A 17,610-nucleotide genomic window follows, 5' to 3' on the forward strand; every position below is an offset into this window, starting at 1 on the left:
TAGTAGGCATAACATTGGCAGTGGCATTAGTGGTGATGGGTCAACTCTCAGGCCCATGATTGGTGCCTGCTGGAGCCAGCAGTGGCAATGGAGGACTGGGCAGGCCAGTCCCTGGCCCCTGAGAAGCACTTTTGGTTATGGACTGTAGGAAAGGAATGGGCCTTTCCTAATGCTCCTGGATGACATGCACATGCTACAGTGGTGGAGGGCAAGGTGAGCTGATCTCCAGAGTCTTAGAAGGTGTGTGTGTATACCTGCAGTGGACATGTGGGTGGATCAGTCCCCAGGGTCCAGGATGATACATGTAGGTACTGGCTGCAGCAGTAGTGCCTCTCAGGGCACAAAATAGTCTGGTGAGGCTGGGCTCTCAAAATAATACAATGCTCCATGCAGCTTCTTGGGTTTGGGTGGTTTATGGTACAGGGACAGGCCTCTCTTTGGGTCACTGGATAGTGTGTGCAAGCACCAGTGGTGGCAGTCAGGATGTGTCAATCAGTAGAATGTAGAGGACATGAACAGTTGCTGCATCTGTGGTAGGTAGGGCAGCCCTGTCCTCAGGTTCCCTGATGGTGCATGAGGATGCCTGCAGTGGCAGGCAGGATGGACCATTCCCCAGGCCTCCAGGTGACGTGTGTGGGTATTGGCAGCAATGGTGATGTGCAGGACAAGCCTGTCCTCAGGTCCCAGGATGGTATGTGAATGGGCGGATAACCAAGGCCCTTGAAGGCACTTGCAGGTATGTGGCAGCACTGCTGCTGTGGGGGTGCAGGGTTGCTTTCCATGGCAGTGGCCCCAGGCAGGTGGCTCTCAAGTCCCTGGGGAATACACACTTTGGCTCCCTTTGTTCTTGTGGCAGCCTCTCTAATGTGCTGTACCACGTGTTCCCTATTTTGTAAGGCACTGCATGGGCTAGAGTAGTGGAAACTCAACTGCACTGCTGGGTCCAGCTAGTGACATGATACTGCAGCCCTCTGGTAGGACACAGGGGGATGTTGACAGAGCTTCAGGGATGTAGTTGCTGGAGCTTTTAGCTCTCAGGGCACAGGGTAGTCTAGTAAGGTCTAGGCTCTCAAAATAGCACAATATTGCTGCCGTTTGCATCTTGGGAGGTTTACAGGACCCAGGGTGAACTCCTTCTTTGAATTAATGCCATCAAGTGAACTCACAGCAGCTCCTAAACCAGTCTCAGGGCCTGTGAGAGCCAAAGTATTCTCCTGTGCTAGGACTGCAGCAGCAGGAGCGGAAGGTAGGAATTTAAATCACTTGGGATCTTTTGTTCATCTTTTTCTCACAATGGGAAGTTCTTCCTGGCTCTGAGCTAATCCTGGGGGCTAGCTACCTTACTTCTCTCTCCTTCCCTGCCTCAGAGTTTCTCTGTTTGTTCCCTGCTGAATTCCACTTTTCTCCCCCAGATGCTGTATTCCGCATGTGGTTATCTACTTGGTGTTTTGGTCCCTCTGTGTGGAGGAGGCAAGTGCCAAGCACCTCTGGTTTATCCACCTTGAAGTTTGCTGCACATTTAAAATTTTGTTATATATTTCCAAATTGTCCCTAACAGGAAAATTTCCCTAATGTTACTTTCTTGTCCATCTGATAAATATCTAATTAAGTTGTCATTTCTTTAAATATAAGCATAGTAATGCATTTTTCACATGTCTAAAGGCCATTTTAAATGAGAATTTCTTATCCTCTAACTTTTTAATGAACTAGTTTATTGTTATTAATTTATAAAAGTTATTTGAATATTAAGAAAATTTAACTTTTTTCCTATTTCATAGAAAATGAGACATCATCTTACCACTTTCCACACTTTAAATTAAATTTGTCTTCTGCTCTTTGAGACAGTTTTTCAAAGATCTGTCTTAACCTTGGTCTGCTAACATATGACAACTAGGACACCTGCATTATATTCATCTGAATGCTTATTCCAGACTTACCAAGTGTCTGAGAGTAGCAGTCAGGACTCTGCACCTTAACAAGCTCAGACTAAAGTCTGTGAACTTCTACTCTAAATAATCCATATGATACAATTTTCTTTGTTTTTATTTTCTTTTCATGAGAATCAGCCTGTTTTCTTCACATTATTTATTTTCTGTTTTTCCCATTGCATAGGATATTAAAGTTATTTTAGCTGTGAGAAACATTCTCCCTACAATGCAAAATACCCTTGGCATTCTTTTCTCTCCCTCTGATCTTTCTCCATACCTTTTGCCAGCAGAAACACACATATTCACAGCACATACACACACACACACACACACACACACACACACACACAACCTGGCTAGTTATCTTCTGGAATTGGTCTTCCATACTGTTCATATATTGAATTGTTTGGTGCAGGGTTGGGGAGAATTATGAATCAGAACTCTGGCTTCCCTGGAAAAACAACAGCATCTAGGAAGCTGTATTCTTTTCTCTTATATACATTCATACCTGGCAAGCAATAGGAGGTGAGGAAGAGATGGGCAAGAGACACGATGGTAAAGTGAGACATGCCGTTACTTACTCAGACACATCTGAGTGGGTTGTTGTATTGCAGTTTTATAGATCCAGTTGTTTCTGAGATCTCCGTTAGGTTCTAGCTATGGTTATTGATAAGTTTTACTTTTTAGTGAGCATGTGAGTATCCATGATTTTTTGTGTCTACTTATGCATTTTCAGTGTACAATTGAGACATGCTATGTTAGGACCTCCTCTCAAGATGTTGTTTTAAAACCATAAGCTGAAATTGAACATGTCAGAACTAAAATAGGCATACAGAGAAAGGAAACTTAGACTTATTAAACAAATATATTATCAAGAAAGTCAGTAAATAACCATTCCCACCAATAATAAATTTTAAAGTAATCTACTATTTAGGATGTTTTTACTTCCTGTCAAAATATAATCTAAGTGAACATGTTTTTACTTTATCTTCATGACCTATCAAGTTGGGCCCATCTCCTTTCTAAGTAATAAGGAGATGAAGACAAACTCAGAAAAGCTAAGGAAAAATATAGCTTTGTTGAAATCTACCAAAATAAGTTCCTAATGTTTGTTTTTTGTAAATTGTAAATAATTAACACAAATCATTTTCTTTCCTAAAAAAAAGATCTCGAATACAGGTTACATTTAAATAAGAAATGAGAAAACGTACTATAAATTTCAAGAGGTAAAATCCACAAAGATTTCAGTCATTTAATAAAAACTAAGTAATAATTTTAATATTACTTTGAGGCAAAATCCACAAAGATTTGAGTCTTTTAATAAAAACTAAGTAAATTTTTAAAAACTAAGTAATAAAAAATAAGTAACAATTTTGCAATAAAAGCTATAAGATTCTGAGACATACTTGAAACTGATTGTGAGTGATTAATTTGAACCATTATGGGTGAAATTGTTTTTATGTTTCATCAACAATTCTTAACAAAAATTTACTGACACAATCAGGGCCTTTTATTTTAATACAGAAAAAAGTGAGTAATATGCAGCTGTGACTTTTCCCCATTGGAAGCTATAAACCAGCAAAGTTGTAGGCCAAGTCCAACATTGGTTCATCAGTCTGATTGATGATCCACTCCATTCCCAGTAAGAAATTGAAGAAATGGACATGGCAAAGAAACTGGATACAATCTTTACATTCTTTTATCCATTTATCTATTCATCCATCTGTGGTTCTAAGCAAACAAGGTTGCGCAGGGATACAAAATTTCAGTAAGTTACCATTTAGATACTCAGGTTATTTAGGAAGGAAAGAGGAGAGAGGCAAGGCTGCATAGTGGAAAGACACAGAACCAAGATTGGGCTTCATCCCTCACCACTTCTACCACTGCCACCACCCCAGTGTCCAAGCTGCCCTGTCCATCACTTGTTCCACTGCACTAGCCTTCTGCATCTACTGCCTCCACTTTCTCTTCCTTGTCATCTGTTCATCAGATAGCAACTGAAGTCATGTTTTACAAATGTAAATCTGACAAAGTCATGTAGTTTTTTTCTGTAACTCTTAGAGGGAAATGTCTCTGTCATGGGTAACAAGATTCTGTATGACCTAGTCTGGGTTTCTGTCTGAACTCAGATATCAACACTCTTCTAAACTCACTTTGCTTCAGTTACACTGGCCTCCTTGCATCTCTTTGAGCTTCTCAAGCATGCTTTTTTACTTGAGGGCCACTTCACTGGCTGTGATCTCTACCCAGAATGCTCTTCCAGAAGATGGCTCTGTGGTTTGCTTTTTTTACTTCATTCAGTTCTACTCTCTAGTCATCTCCTGAGCCACCTTCCCTGAGCAGCCTATCAGAAAAGACACTCCAGGACCCCTGCCTCCCCTTACATTACACTACATATTTCTTTTCTAGAACATGTACCTCACATTATACTTCACATTATATTGAATGGCATTTATTGTCTGCCACTTCTCACTGTAATATCAGCTCCATGATGGCAGATACATAGTTTTTTTTTCTTCTGTATTTCCTGTATAGAAAATAGTACTTGGTGGTCAGGTGTGGTGGCTCATGCCCATAATCCTGCACTCTGGGAAGCCGAGGATAGCCAATCACCTGAAGATAGATAGGAGTTCAGGACCAGTCTGGCCAATATAGTGAAACCCCATCTCTGTTTAAAACACATAAACACACACACCATACACACAGCACACAGGCACATGCACGCACACACACACACACACACACACATTAGCTGGGTGTGGTGGTGGACGCCTATAATCCTAGCTGCTCCAGGAGCTTAGGCAGGAGACTCACTTGAATCTGGGTAGTGGAGGCCTCAGTAAACCGGGATTATGCCATTGCACCACTCCAGCCATGGTGACAGAGCAAGACCATGCCTCAAAAAAAAAGAAAAAAAAAGAACAGAAAACTGGTTCATAGTAGAATAGTCAAATAAATATAGGTTGCAAAAAGGAATAAAATTCACATTTCAGTCCACAGTTCTAATTCTCACAGAAATACTTTGTACTATATTTATTTCTAGGATTATGGGTAAATATGCAAAGTAAATGAAACTTCTTTTTGTTTGTTTTTTTCATACATTTGCTCAATGATTTATCAAATAATGCCAAGAGCTTTTTGGATGTCTATCTTTTACCATTATGATCTAGCCTGTTGGCCATCTCTTTTTTAAAAATACCCATTCCCTTAACATCCCATATTTTTTTGTTTATAACTATTCATCTCTGTTTCCATGCATCAGATTATGTGGATCTACCTTTATACTGCTTTTTAATTTTCCCAGTCTCTGGCACAGACAAGCCATGCAGCATTCTTCCGAGTCATATGGAGTGACTGCTTACTCTAAACATACCAGTATGGCTTTATATCTAGACCAGAACTAGACATAAACCAGAGTTCTAAGTAGATCAGTCAGACAGTCTGCATATGAGGTATGTCCAACAAGAACATACTTCATAGATCTGGGCCAGAATTCTAAGCAGACCAATCAGAGAGTATACCTATGAGGTATGTCCAACCTCACATCACTCCTGGTTTAATGAAGGCAGGGATCCTGGATATATGCCAGGTTTCTGCAGAATCGTCTGTAACTATGAGCCAAACTACCAACTGCTACTCATCTCAAGAATAAAGCTTCTTCTGGCATGACTTCAATGGTCGTAAAGTAAGACAATATTTCACTTATTTTCTTTGCTTTTTTTCCTGCTATTTTGCTAAGATTTGATATCAGAAATGTGTCATGGAATAAACTTCTATATATTTTTTCTTACCCTCCAAAGTGAACTATATTTGTTCCTCCATAGTCACTGATTGTTAAGAAATTTTATTACTAGGATGGCCAGGCCCAATGGCTCACACCTGTAATCCCAGCACTTTGGGAGGCTGAGGCGGGTAGATTACTGGAGGGCAGGAGTTTGGGACCAGTCTGGCAAACATGGTGAAACACCATCTCTACTAGAAATACAAAATTAGCCAGGTATGGTGACACTCATCTGTAATCATAACTACTTGGTAGACTGAGGCAGGAGAATTGCTTCAACCCAGGAGGTAGAGGATACAGTGAACTGAGATTGCACCACTGCTCCAGCCTAAGCAACAGAGCAAGACTCCAGCTCAAAAAAAAAAAAAGAGAGAGAGAGTTAAGAAAAGGAATTTGATTACCATGATTTACAATTGTGACTAATCTTTCTTTTTTGCCTGTTTTCCTCTCTAGAGGACTTACATTGGTCCAGATGATTTTTCCTGACATACTATGTATAGTCATTTATTTTTTCATTTTTATTACTCTAATCTTTCACCTTGATACCACTATAGCTTACTTTTAGCAGTCAGAATTTTAATGATTTTTTTGTCTCCATAGATGTTCCAACATTATAAGATCTTTATAAAGTTTCTCTAAAATGGAAAATGGTAACTCATCCTACCTTATTTTTTTAACTTCTAAGTACATGGCTTAGCATTCTTGGCATATAAAAAGGAACCCATGATCCCCATCTAAATATTGTTAATATGAAGTTATAATTACCTTGGAAAATGCTTCTGTGTGTTTTGTGTCTATAATAGCCTGTGATGATTTAGAACCAAAGTTTCGTGGTGATAAAATTTTGTGTTTGTGAGCATATAATAGCTAGTAAAACATCATACGTACTGAATCCTAATACAGGCTTTATATTTCATATCGTTTCTAGACCTTTTGTATTAACACCTATTAGAGATAGAGCATGCTGCCAAACATGGAAAGGGATTATTAAAATAGTATCCAATGAAATTATATGTTATAAACCATAGAATAAAGCAGTGTTTATGCAATAAAATGTCACAAAGTGAGGACTGAAAAATGACACTGTGATGATGGCAGCATATTTTCTTTTGGCATGAGAATGGGTCAAGAATATACCATTCCTATCATGTAAAGCAAAACCTAAATGAACTTTTCTGCATTATACAGAAGAAAATCATACATGAACACTGACTTTCTGAAGAAAGTATATTAGTGTCAAGTAAATGCTGGTAAGAACCATTTAAAAGAAAACAGTCACCTTCTTCCAAATTGCCAGGCTTTCTCCTTGTACAATTTTAATGAAGCATTTTTATTCTGGTGGTAAAATATTCATATATCTCATTGAAATTCAAAGATTAAATTTTCCACAAAATTATACTGCAGCTTAGAAAACTAATTAAATGTTTTATTTTGTAAATTTAATGAGCTAGCTAAATCTTTGTTGCCAAAATTAAAAATGTAGGAGGATTGATGGCTAAATAAATTCTGAGTCATTCACATCATATGAGATTGATGCCATTTTGTCAATGCAGTCTACCACTAAGCAGAAGATAATCTGAGCAGAAATGAAGGTAGTTTGAAGTATATTTTTGAATTTGATATTACAATATCTTACATTGATAATTTGGTAGGCATTAGGATATAATTGTAGTTTATTTTAAATGTCCCTGTATAATATGTGATTACTCATTATGGAAGAAATATATGAACACATAAGAAAAACAGGCACTTGGCTTTTGGAACAATAACAGCTCACTTTTTATTTTTTTTTAAATTTTTTATTGGATTATAGGTTTTGGGGTACATGAGCAGAGCATGCAAGACAGTTGCGTAGGTACACACATGGCAGTGTGCTTTCTTTTCTTCTCCCCTTCACCCACATTTGGCTTTTCTCCCCAGGCTATCCCTTCCCACCTCCCCCTCCCACTGGCCCTCCCCTTTTCCCCCCAATAGACCCCAGTGTTTAGTACTCCCCTTTCTGTGTCCATGTGTTCTCATTTTTCATCACCCACCTATGAGTGAGAATATGCGGTGTTTCATTTTCTGTTCTTGTGTCAGTTTGCTGAGGATGATGTTCTCCAGATTCATCCATGTCCCTACAAACGACACAAACTCATCATTTCTGATTGCTGCATAATATTCCATTGTGTATATGTGCCACATTTTTCCAATCCAGTCTATTATCAATGGGCATTTGGGTTGATTCCAGGTCTTTGCTATTGTAAACAGTGCTGCAATGAACATTCGTGTACATGTGTCCTTATAGTAGAACGATTTATAGTCTTTTGGATATATACCCAGTAATGGGATTGCTGGGTCAAATGGAATTTCTATTTCTAAGGCCTTGAGGAATCGCCACACTGTCTTCCACAATGGTTGAACTAATTTACACTCCCACCAACAGTGTAAAAGTGTTCCTTTTTCTCCACATCCTCTCCAGCATCTGTTGTCTCCAGATTTTTTAATGATCGCCATTCTAACTGGCGTGAGATGGTATCTCAATGTGGTTTTGATTTGCATCTCTCTGATGACCAGTGACGATGAGCATTTTTTCATATGATTGTTGGCCTCATATATGTCTTCTTTCGTAAAGTATCTGTTCATATCCTTTGCCCACTTTTGAATGGGCTTGTTTGTTTTTTTCCTGTAAATCTGTTTGAGTTCTTTGTAAATTCTGGATATCAGCCCTTTGTCAGATGGGTAAACTGCAAAAATTTTTTCCCATTCTGTTGGTTGCCGATCCACTCTAGTGACTGTTTCTTTTGCCGTGCAGAAGCTGTGGAGTTTCATTAGGTCACTTTTTATAGAATCACATAAGAGGCAATAACTACCCAGAATGCTACCCAGAATGTAACTGAGAGACCACAAATGTGAAAGAAGCATGACAGGAAGGTGAAACATTTATCAGACTATCCACAAAGCCTATGTGTTTTAATTATATGATTATTCCCCATTCAAAGCCTATCTACTTTTACCTTAACATGAACTTAGTTATCTTAACATGAATGGTTAATTTGATTAACTGGTTTTCTGTACAGTGGTACATCAATTCACAGTGGAGTCAGCTGGAGTTACACTGATAAAGTTCCAACAAGGGAAAGAGACAGCCTCAATGTATGTGTGTCTATATAATCTATATGTATGTACACATATACAAGAAAGGGGCAGGAAATTAGAAAGCAGAGCACTATGGAGGATAATTAGTAAGTGGGTTTTAATCTTGGAAAATCTTGTTGTAATGTAGCAAAGCCCCAAATTCAATCATACAGCAAAGAAGCCTGGAAAATGTAGTCTGCTTGTATGCCTCAGAGGAAAAGGACATGGTTTGGTAACCAGTTAGTTAAACCTGCCACGAATACTGGGGTTATGATAATTGCTGTACTACAAGTCACTGAAAACAAACCAACAAACAAAAATGTATTTAGTATTTGCCACTTAAGGGCAAACATCACATGTAGATCTAATTATATAGAAGTGTATCATTTCTTTTCATTTTTATTTGTACTGTCTTCGAGATCAGACCTATACCATCAATTAACTCAATATATTGAAAATCTTTTATTATATCAGCTGAAGTGCATAATGAATGAAAGAACCCAATTAATCTTTTGTTGAACAGGCAGAATGAGTAAACAGATACTGATCTCCCCTGTTTCTGTCCACAGAAAACAATAAATATTAGTTGATTGTGCATGAGAGAAACATAGCATAAAGGGATAAAGATTAATTCCCATGGGTTTAGAAGCAACTTTGTAAGGAGAAAAGTATTATTAATTTTTCTAAAATTTTTTTTTCAGTAGAGGCTGGTAGAACCCTGATAGAGTTACATAGCAGGTACACTCTTAGGAACTAGAATGAGTAATCTCTAGCCAAGAATAAAGCTAGTTTTAATTCTTTAGAAAGATCAAGGTATCTTTCCTATCTCCTCTCCCATATCCGTCCTCACCAGGGAGATGCATAAAGTGAAGAAGTGGTCTGCCTGTGTGTGGCTGCAGTAAACTAGACAGAAGTGTTGCCTTTGTGGGATCACCAGGAATGAAGAGACTGGAGGAATGTAGGGAGTTTGCAGGGTCCAGGAGGACGAATTGGAGGAGATCTATAAGTTCTGAGCAGAGCAGCCAAATAAGGATGAAGAAATAACTTCTACAGTTATGGAAAATTGAAGTACAGATAAGTTAATACACTGTTAATAAAGCAAATACACTGAAGGTCTTGTCTGAAAAACTGACCAGAAAGCCACCTACTGTGGGCCTTTACCGGCTTTCCAAAGCGTAAATGCTACTGCATTGCAAGGGGCAGAGACTGGTGAAAGCTTTTTTCTAATGGCACAACATAAATTCAGCATTCACCCAAACTTACCACCAAAATATTTAAAAACATGAGTAGAGAGAAAAGAAAAAGCTTAAGGTTTTAATTGGAAGCACAGTTACCTGATTTCACAGAAGACATGCACACATCTTAAATCATATCCCATTTAAGTAAGAAAAATACCTTGTTCTATATATGTTTCTTTTGACATAAATTCTTCTGTCCTGCTGAATACCACTATCAGCAGATCATTTCCTTACTAAATTGTTCATTTAAGGCACAAAGTACAACTAAATTCATCTCCTCCAAGAGACCACAACATCCTGTACCTGTGGAGAATATGGCACCTGCCATATTGTATCGAATAGAATGTTAACAAATCCTCTTTCCTCCCTAAGCTCCATGCACTTCAGATCATCATGCCCATATTTATATTCCCAATGCCTCACGTAACCTGGGACAAGACAGACACACACACAGTAAACATGTTTTCGTATTAAATGAAACTGAGTTGCCTTTTTCTTTAGCATTCTGTTCATGTGCAAACACTCTTGGAAGAAGTAACACATTAATTCAGGCTTATTCCTAACCTTTGCAGAGCCCAGAGCATAGACGAAGACCCATGGACCATAGACGTAAATAGTTACAATTTATAAATCTAACTAATAAACTTTTAAATAATACATGCTCTAACTTCCTAGCAAAAAAAAAAACCTTTATATAAACATGATAAAAATAATACACAATAGCGGTATATTTTAAGATGCCAAAAGCTAGAAAAATTGAAAAGTTAAAGTGTAATTATCAATATGCATATTTGAGTGTTATGCTTAGACTGGTAATATTTTTAGTTTTAAATAAATATATGCATACCAGAAAATACACTTTCCCACCTTTATTTTAGCAAAATTGCTAATTATGTACTTATAATAAAAATTTTCAAATCTATTTTACTTATTGTGGTCCAAACAATACCTTGCCTAGTCATGTGATATCTGCTTGATCTCATTATTTTCTATTTTGAAAATTTAGGCACAGCTTCACTTTGAAATGTTTTCTCCTTCTTTCTTTTCAACCTTTACTTTTTCTGAACTCTACATACCTATTTTGTAATCACAGTTTACACATCTTTTTAATATTTAAAGGATTACAAAAGAAAAGGCTACTGTATTCAAAGCGTACATTTGAGTCTATAGTTTATAAAAAATGAAATTTAAACTTTCAAATACAAAAATTAAAACAAAATTATCTCTGTACATGTTCTCATATACAGTTTATATGCAGTTTTCAGAAATTTTTTCTAAAGTACTCAAAATATTTAATCATATGAAAACAAAGTACAAATTATGAATATTTGATATACATTTCTAAGGTGAATTATTTGAATACAGCTAAAATGTTGTTAAACCTCATATATCTAGATTTTAAAAATAAAATAAAACTATTAACAATTTTAACATTAAATGGCCATCTAGTTGGCAAAGAAGTAGTATTAGGCTTCATGTATATTAACATAGAAATTTATACAAACAAACTTAAGAATAATATGAATTATTTAACATAGTTCCTGGCCATTATGTGCACCTGTTTTGATTAATGGTATTGCAGTGATTTATGAGTGTCTTCAGAAGCATACAGTGGAACCAAAGAGAAGTAAGAAAGTGGGTGCTTGTTAATAATGCTTTATTGTGCAATAATCTACTGCATTTCTGCTATCCAAAGGAAGATTTTGGCAAGTTAGTTTGCCCCTTATTTTACCTAAGTGCTTCCAGAGCACAAATTTCTCCCCACACTCCAAAGCAGTATCTTTCTGTTGTCAGCAATGGTACAACCTGGGCAAACTTTGGTAGCGTTTGGACATGGTCACCTTTTGTTTCTAGGACACAGGAGGAAAGATGGTCCAAAATGTTTCTCTGGGGCTTCGAGGGTGTTAATCATATGAGCAGGTGGTGTTACTCACCAGAGGAAATGTTCAGTATTCTGGCTTGTTCTGTGCCAGCAGCAAGTGTAAGATTCCAAGTGAAGGAGGAGCCCAAGAGCTATTAAATGATAAATCTATATTTGTGATAACTTGAATCTTCTAAGTTAATCAGTCCCAGAGCAAAGGTCTCTATTTGTCTGTGTTACAGGGTAGTATTGTGTTAAATTTCTAACTGAGTTTATCAAGTAAATGCTTTCTCTTAAAGAGCACAGGGAAACTGGACATCTGAAGAGAGAGACTAGGGGAGAGTTTACATTGAACAGTGAAAAGAGTGAAATGAATTTGAAGGGAGCTAAAGCAAAATGTCATCTTGACTAAAATTTTGTTTGGGAGTTTGGCCTAGAAGTATTAGTTTATTATCACTTGTTTCTATGTAAGTACATGTCTTTATGTTCTCCTTTCTCCTTTCCTCCCTCCTTGCTTCTCTCCTTCACTCTCTCCCTCTCTCTCTCTCTTTCTCTCTTCTCTGTTCTAGAACTTGTCTGAATTTCTCTTTGTTCAAATCATTTGAAAATGTGTGATTTGGGGTTGAGTTCTCTCTTATGTTCACTATGGGGATTTTAGTCTTTCTATATTCAGGTTTTGAAAAGCAGGGATGCCTTTAATTTGTCTGTAACAATCTAATTGCTTCAAATAGTGTTTTAAGAATTTAGCTTGGAATGTAAAGTATAGAAAGTTTCTGCTATAAATTAAAGCTCTTAGAAGACTCACAAACCTCAAGCAGAACTTCTCAGAGAGCACATTCAACCTAGATATAGTTATGTATATTTTGGGTTTGGTTATGTTTATAGTTGTAGCCAAAATTGGCCAAATATTATTAAGGAGGGAAAAACAGCAGAGAAAAACATGCTCAGTAACATGATTATTTGTCTCTATTCTCCAGCACTGTATATCCACATCACAATAGGTCAACAAGAGTGTTAAGCTATATTTTTTGAGCAAGAGAGAAAAAAGGAATGTCACATATTAGAAGATACTGCTAAAAATAAATCGAAAAAGCTAAGGGGTGCAAGATAATTTTAGGTAAATCTGCAGAATGAAGAAGAAATCATGTGACTTATAAGTTAGAGACATTTTCTCTCCTTTTTAACTATTTTAATTCTTTAAGTGGTAAATAACTAGGCCAGAAATGTGATCTAGTAACTTCATATCTCCAATATTAATTAATCAATGATTATGGCTTCTGACTCATGTTTTATGCATGCTTAGAATTTTAATTCTTTCTGTCACTTTGCATCAAGTTAAAAGCAGTGAAAATATTAAAATTTGCAAATAGAGAAATTTTAGTATGTTATTACTCTATAACTACATATGACTTTTCACATTTTTCAGTAAGACACATTAGAACATTGAAATTATTTTGCTTGACCTATTCTATGTGAGACCTATAATTATTTCTGCATTTTATAAAATTTTAGGTCTGCTTCTAGCAATTCATTATACCTTTACCTTTATTATACTACTTTCTTCCTTTTAGAAATTCTATTAATAAAAATAGATTGGAACATAGCAGCATTGTTGGCAAATCAAGCTTTATTAAATATTTGATCTTATCTGTTATAGAACATGAAAAGCAGCGGTTATGCAAGAGCACCGATTATATGAATTTGCATTTCAAAGTGAAATGGTTTTATAATGAATATGTGCGCGAACTTCCTGCCTTCAAGGATGCTGTTCCTGAATACTCCTTGTAAGTAGTGATTTTCACACACACAGCCTCAGATCTAAATTCACAATCCTATAAAGTTACACCCGAATTGTGTAGCACTAAACCCTCTTCACATAATCTTCATAATCTTCATTGGAATGAATACGTTTGTGTTATAAAGTTGACACTAAAGGATTTGCATGTCTTTAAACCATATTTAATTGAGTTGTGTTGCATATTTCAAGTATGCCTTACCTGGATATTATATTCGACTCAAAGACAAATACATAATAAGTCTCATGATGAAATGAATGATTTTCTGTAAAAGTATCACAACACGGATTTTTGGGGGAAAGTTTGGTGCTTGTATATTGACCTACTTAATCACATTTTCTTTTTTATTCCAACTTTCAACTGTCTTAGGAATTCGTATGTCTAAAGTAGAAATAGTTGTCTAACAGGGAACTTTTTCATAAATATCCCTTTTTCAAACACATTTATAATCACACAAGGATACATGTAATACTATGCATTTGATATGTATTAGAGTTCTATTTTATTCTATTGAAGGGGATCTTCCCTATGCCAGACACTGTGGCAAGTGCTGTAGAGCAATAGAAAATAAGATCAGGATCCTACCCAGAAAGGAACTTATATTCTATGAGACGCTGATGAACTCAAAGATCATAATAAAGCAAGGCAAAATGAAATACATGCTAATTTCAGAAACATAAGCAAAGTGCAATAGGGTTTCATGGAAGAGAGAATTTACTGCTGTTTTGGGAACTCCACACAATATTTGTGGAGACCAGGTTGCAGAAAGAAAAGGGAGAGAAAGCATTATGATAATAATGAAAGTTATGAGCATAATTATGAAGGTAAGAACAAATGAGCTATCATCCATAGGAAGTGAGGAATATTTTTATTTGTGTAAAATTAGTAGAAAGTAATGTTTTTAAAAATAATGTAGGAAAAGTAGTTTTGAGCTATATTTCTATGTTGTGAAGCTTATACCACATTCATTAGGCTTTGTAGGAGTTATAAGAGGGAAGGAATGGAGGGCAGAGAGGAGAATTAGAAGGTAATGAGTGATTTGCTGGTGAGATTAGAACAGCCCTTTAATACAACTTTTCTCTTACAAAGTATGTAAGAAGTAGTGGGATAGTGGAATAACTTAAAAATGCTATACTACTGGATATAGGGTGTTGGTGAGATTTTGATCAAAGGATACAACATTTTAGCTAAGTAGGAGGAATAAGTTCAAGAGATCTAATATACACAGGGTCACTATAATTAGTGTATTCTTCAGTTTCATTATACTTTAAGTTGTGGGAAACGTGCAGAATGTGCGGGTTTGTAACATAGGTATACATGTGCCATGGTGGTTTGCTGTACCTATCGACCCATCATCTACATTAGGTATTTCTCCTAATGCTATCCCTCCCCTAGCCCCCAACCCCCTGACAATCACCAGTGTGTGATGTTCCCTTCCCTGTGTCCATGTGTTCTCATTGTTCAGCTCTCATTTATGAGTGAGAACATGCGGTGTTTGGTTTCCTTTTCTTGTGTTAGTTTGCTGAGAATATGGTTTCCAGCTTCACCCATGTCCTGCAAAGAACATGAACTCTTCCTTTTTGTGGCTGCATAGTATTCCATGGTGTATATGTACCACATTTTCTTTATCTAGTCTATCATTGTTGGGCATTTGGGTTGGTTCCAAGTCTTGGCTATTGTGAACTGTGCCACAGTAAACACACATGTGCATGTGTCTTTATAGTAGAATGACATATAATCCTTTGGGTGTATACCCAGTAATGGGATTGCTGGGTCAAATGGTAGTTCTGCTTCTAGATCCTTGAGGAATTACCACAGTGTCTTTCACAATGGTTGAACTAATTGACACTCCCACCAACAGTACAGAAGTGTTACTGTTTCTGCACATCCTCTCCAGCATCTGTTGTTTCCTGGCTTTTTAATGATCACCATTCTGACTGCTGTGAAATGGTATCTCATTGTGGTTTTGACTTGCATTTCTCTAATGACCAGTGATGATGACCCGTTTTCATGTGTTTGTTGGCTGCATAAATGTCTTCCTCTTTTTTTCTCTCTCTCTTTTCTGAGATAGAGTCTCACTCTGTTTTTGGGCTGGAGTGCACTGGCGAAATCTTAGCTCACTGCAACCTCCAACTCCCTGGTTCAAGGGATTCTTCTGCCTCAGCCTCCCACGTAGATGGGACTACAGGCATGTGCCACCACACCCAGCTTACTTTTTGTATTTTTAGTAGAGATTGAGTTCCACCATGTTGGTCAGAATGGTCTCCATCTCTTGACCTCATGATCCACCTGCGTTAGCTTCCCAAAGTGCTGGGATTACAGGTGTCAGCCACCGCACGAAGCCCATAAATGTCTTCTGAGAAGAGTCTGTATATATACTTTGCCCACTTTTTGATGGGGTTGTTTTTCTTGTAAGTTTGTTTAAGTTCTTTGTATCTTCTGGATATTAGTCCTTTGTCAGATGGATAGATTACAAAAATTTTCTCCCATTCTGTAGGTTGCCAGTTCACTCTGATGACAGTTTATTTTGCTGTGCAGAAGCTCTTTAGTTTAATTAGATCCCATTTGTCTATTCTGGCTTTTGGCTTTTGTTACCATTGCTTTTGGTATTTTAGTCATAAAGTTTTTTCCCATGCCTATGTCCTGAATGGTATTATCTAGGTTTGTTCTAGGGTTTTTATGGTATTAGGTCTTACATTTAAGTCTTTAATCCATTTTGAGTTAAATTTTGGATAAAGTGTAAGGAATGGGTCCAGTTTCAGTTTTCTGCATATAGCTAGCCAGTTTTACCAGCACCATTTATTAAATAGGGAGTTTAAATTTCCCCATTGCTTATTTTTGTCAGGTTTGTCAAAGATCAGATGGTTGTAGATGTGTGGTGTTATTTCTGATGCCTCTGTTCAGTTCAATTGGTTTATATATCTGTTTTGGTACCTTTACCATGCTGTTTATATTCTGTAATGTTGCTAAGAGAACATATTTTACATGTTCACACCACAAAAATAAGTATATTAAGTATGCATTTGTTAATTATTTCAATTTAGCCACTCCACAATGTGTATATATTTTAAAACAACATGTTAAACTTGATAAATACATACAATTTCTTTTTTTAAATAAAACATAATTAAAATAAATACAATAAAATTACAGTCATTATGTTGAATAAAGGATATACTGATAATATAGAGTGATTGCAGTAAGTATGCAAAGGGTGAAGACATGGGAGATAAATTTTGAAGAGAGAATTTACAGAATTTGTCAACTATAAACATATGGAGTTAAGAGAATGAGGAAAAGTGAAAATTCCTCAAAGAACTAAAAGTAGATCTACCATTTAATATAGCAATCCCACTTCTGGGTATGTACCCAGAGGGAAATAAGTCATTATATAAAGAAGATCTTTGCACATATTTACAGCAGCACAATTCACAATTTCAGAAATATGGAACCAGCCCAAATACACATCAATCAACGAGTGGATAGAGATATCTCTATATATATTTACATATATAAATATATATATGAGTAGTGTATATACATAAATAATATTTATATATGAATATACACATACACAGACACACACACACACACATACACACTATGAAATACTATTCAACCATAAAAAGTAATGAAATAATGACATTCATAGCAACTAGGAGGGAATTGAATACCATTATTATGAGTGAGGTAACTCAGGAATGGAAAACCAAACATATGTTTCCACTCATAAATAAGAGCTCAGATAGGAGTATGCGAAGGCATAAGAATGATACAATGCACTTGGGGGAAATGGAGGGAGCAGAGTGAGGGATAAAAGACTACACACTGGGTACAGAATACACTGCTTGGATGATCGGTGCACCAAAATCTTAGAAATAGCCTATAA

General features: G+C 36.6%; 1 protein-coding gene across 1 annotated transcript in view; it reads left to right on the forward strand.

Annotated features, from left to right (window-relative positions):
• The window catches only part of UNC13C (unc-13 homolog C), a 640,690-nt gene that overhangs the window by 471,176 nt on the left and 151,904 nt on the right, over positions 1-17,610 (forward strand). Inside the window, exon 19 of the mRNA XM_054239666.2 lies at positions 13,583-13,709. Coding sequence (XP_054095641.2) covers positions 13,583-13,709 — 127 coding nt within the window. The remainder of the gene's footprint in view (positions 1-13,582; positions 13,710-17,610) is intronic.

This window comes from Callithrix jacchus, chromosome 8 (assembly GCF_049354715.1).
Source record: "Callithrix jacchus isolate 240 chromosome 8, calJac240_pri, whole genome shotgun sequence".
Lineage (NCBI taxonomy): Eukaryota > Metazoa > Chordata > Mammalia > Primates > Cebidae > Callithrix > Callithrix jacchus.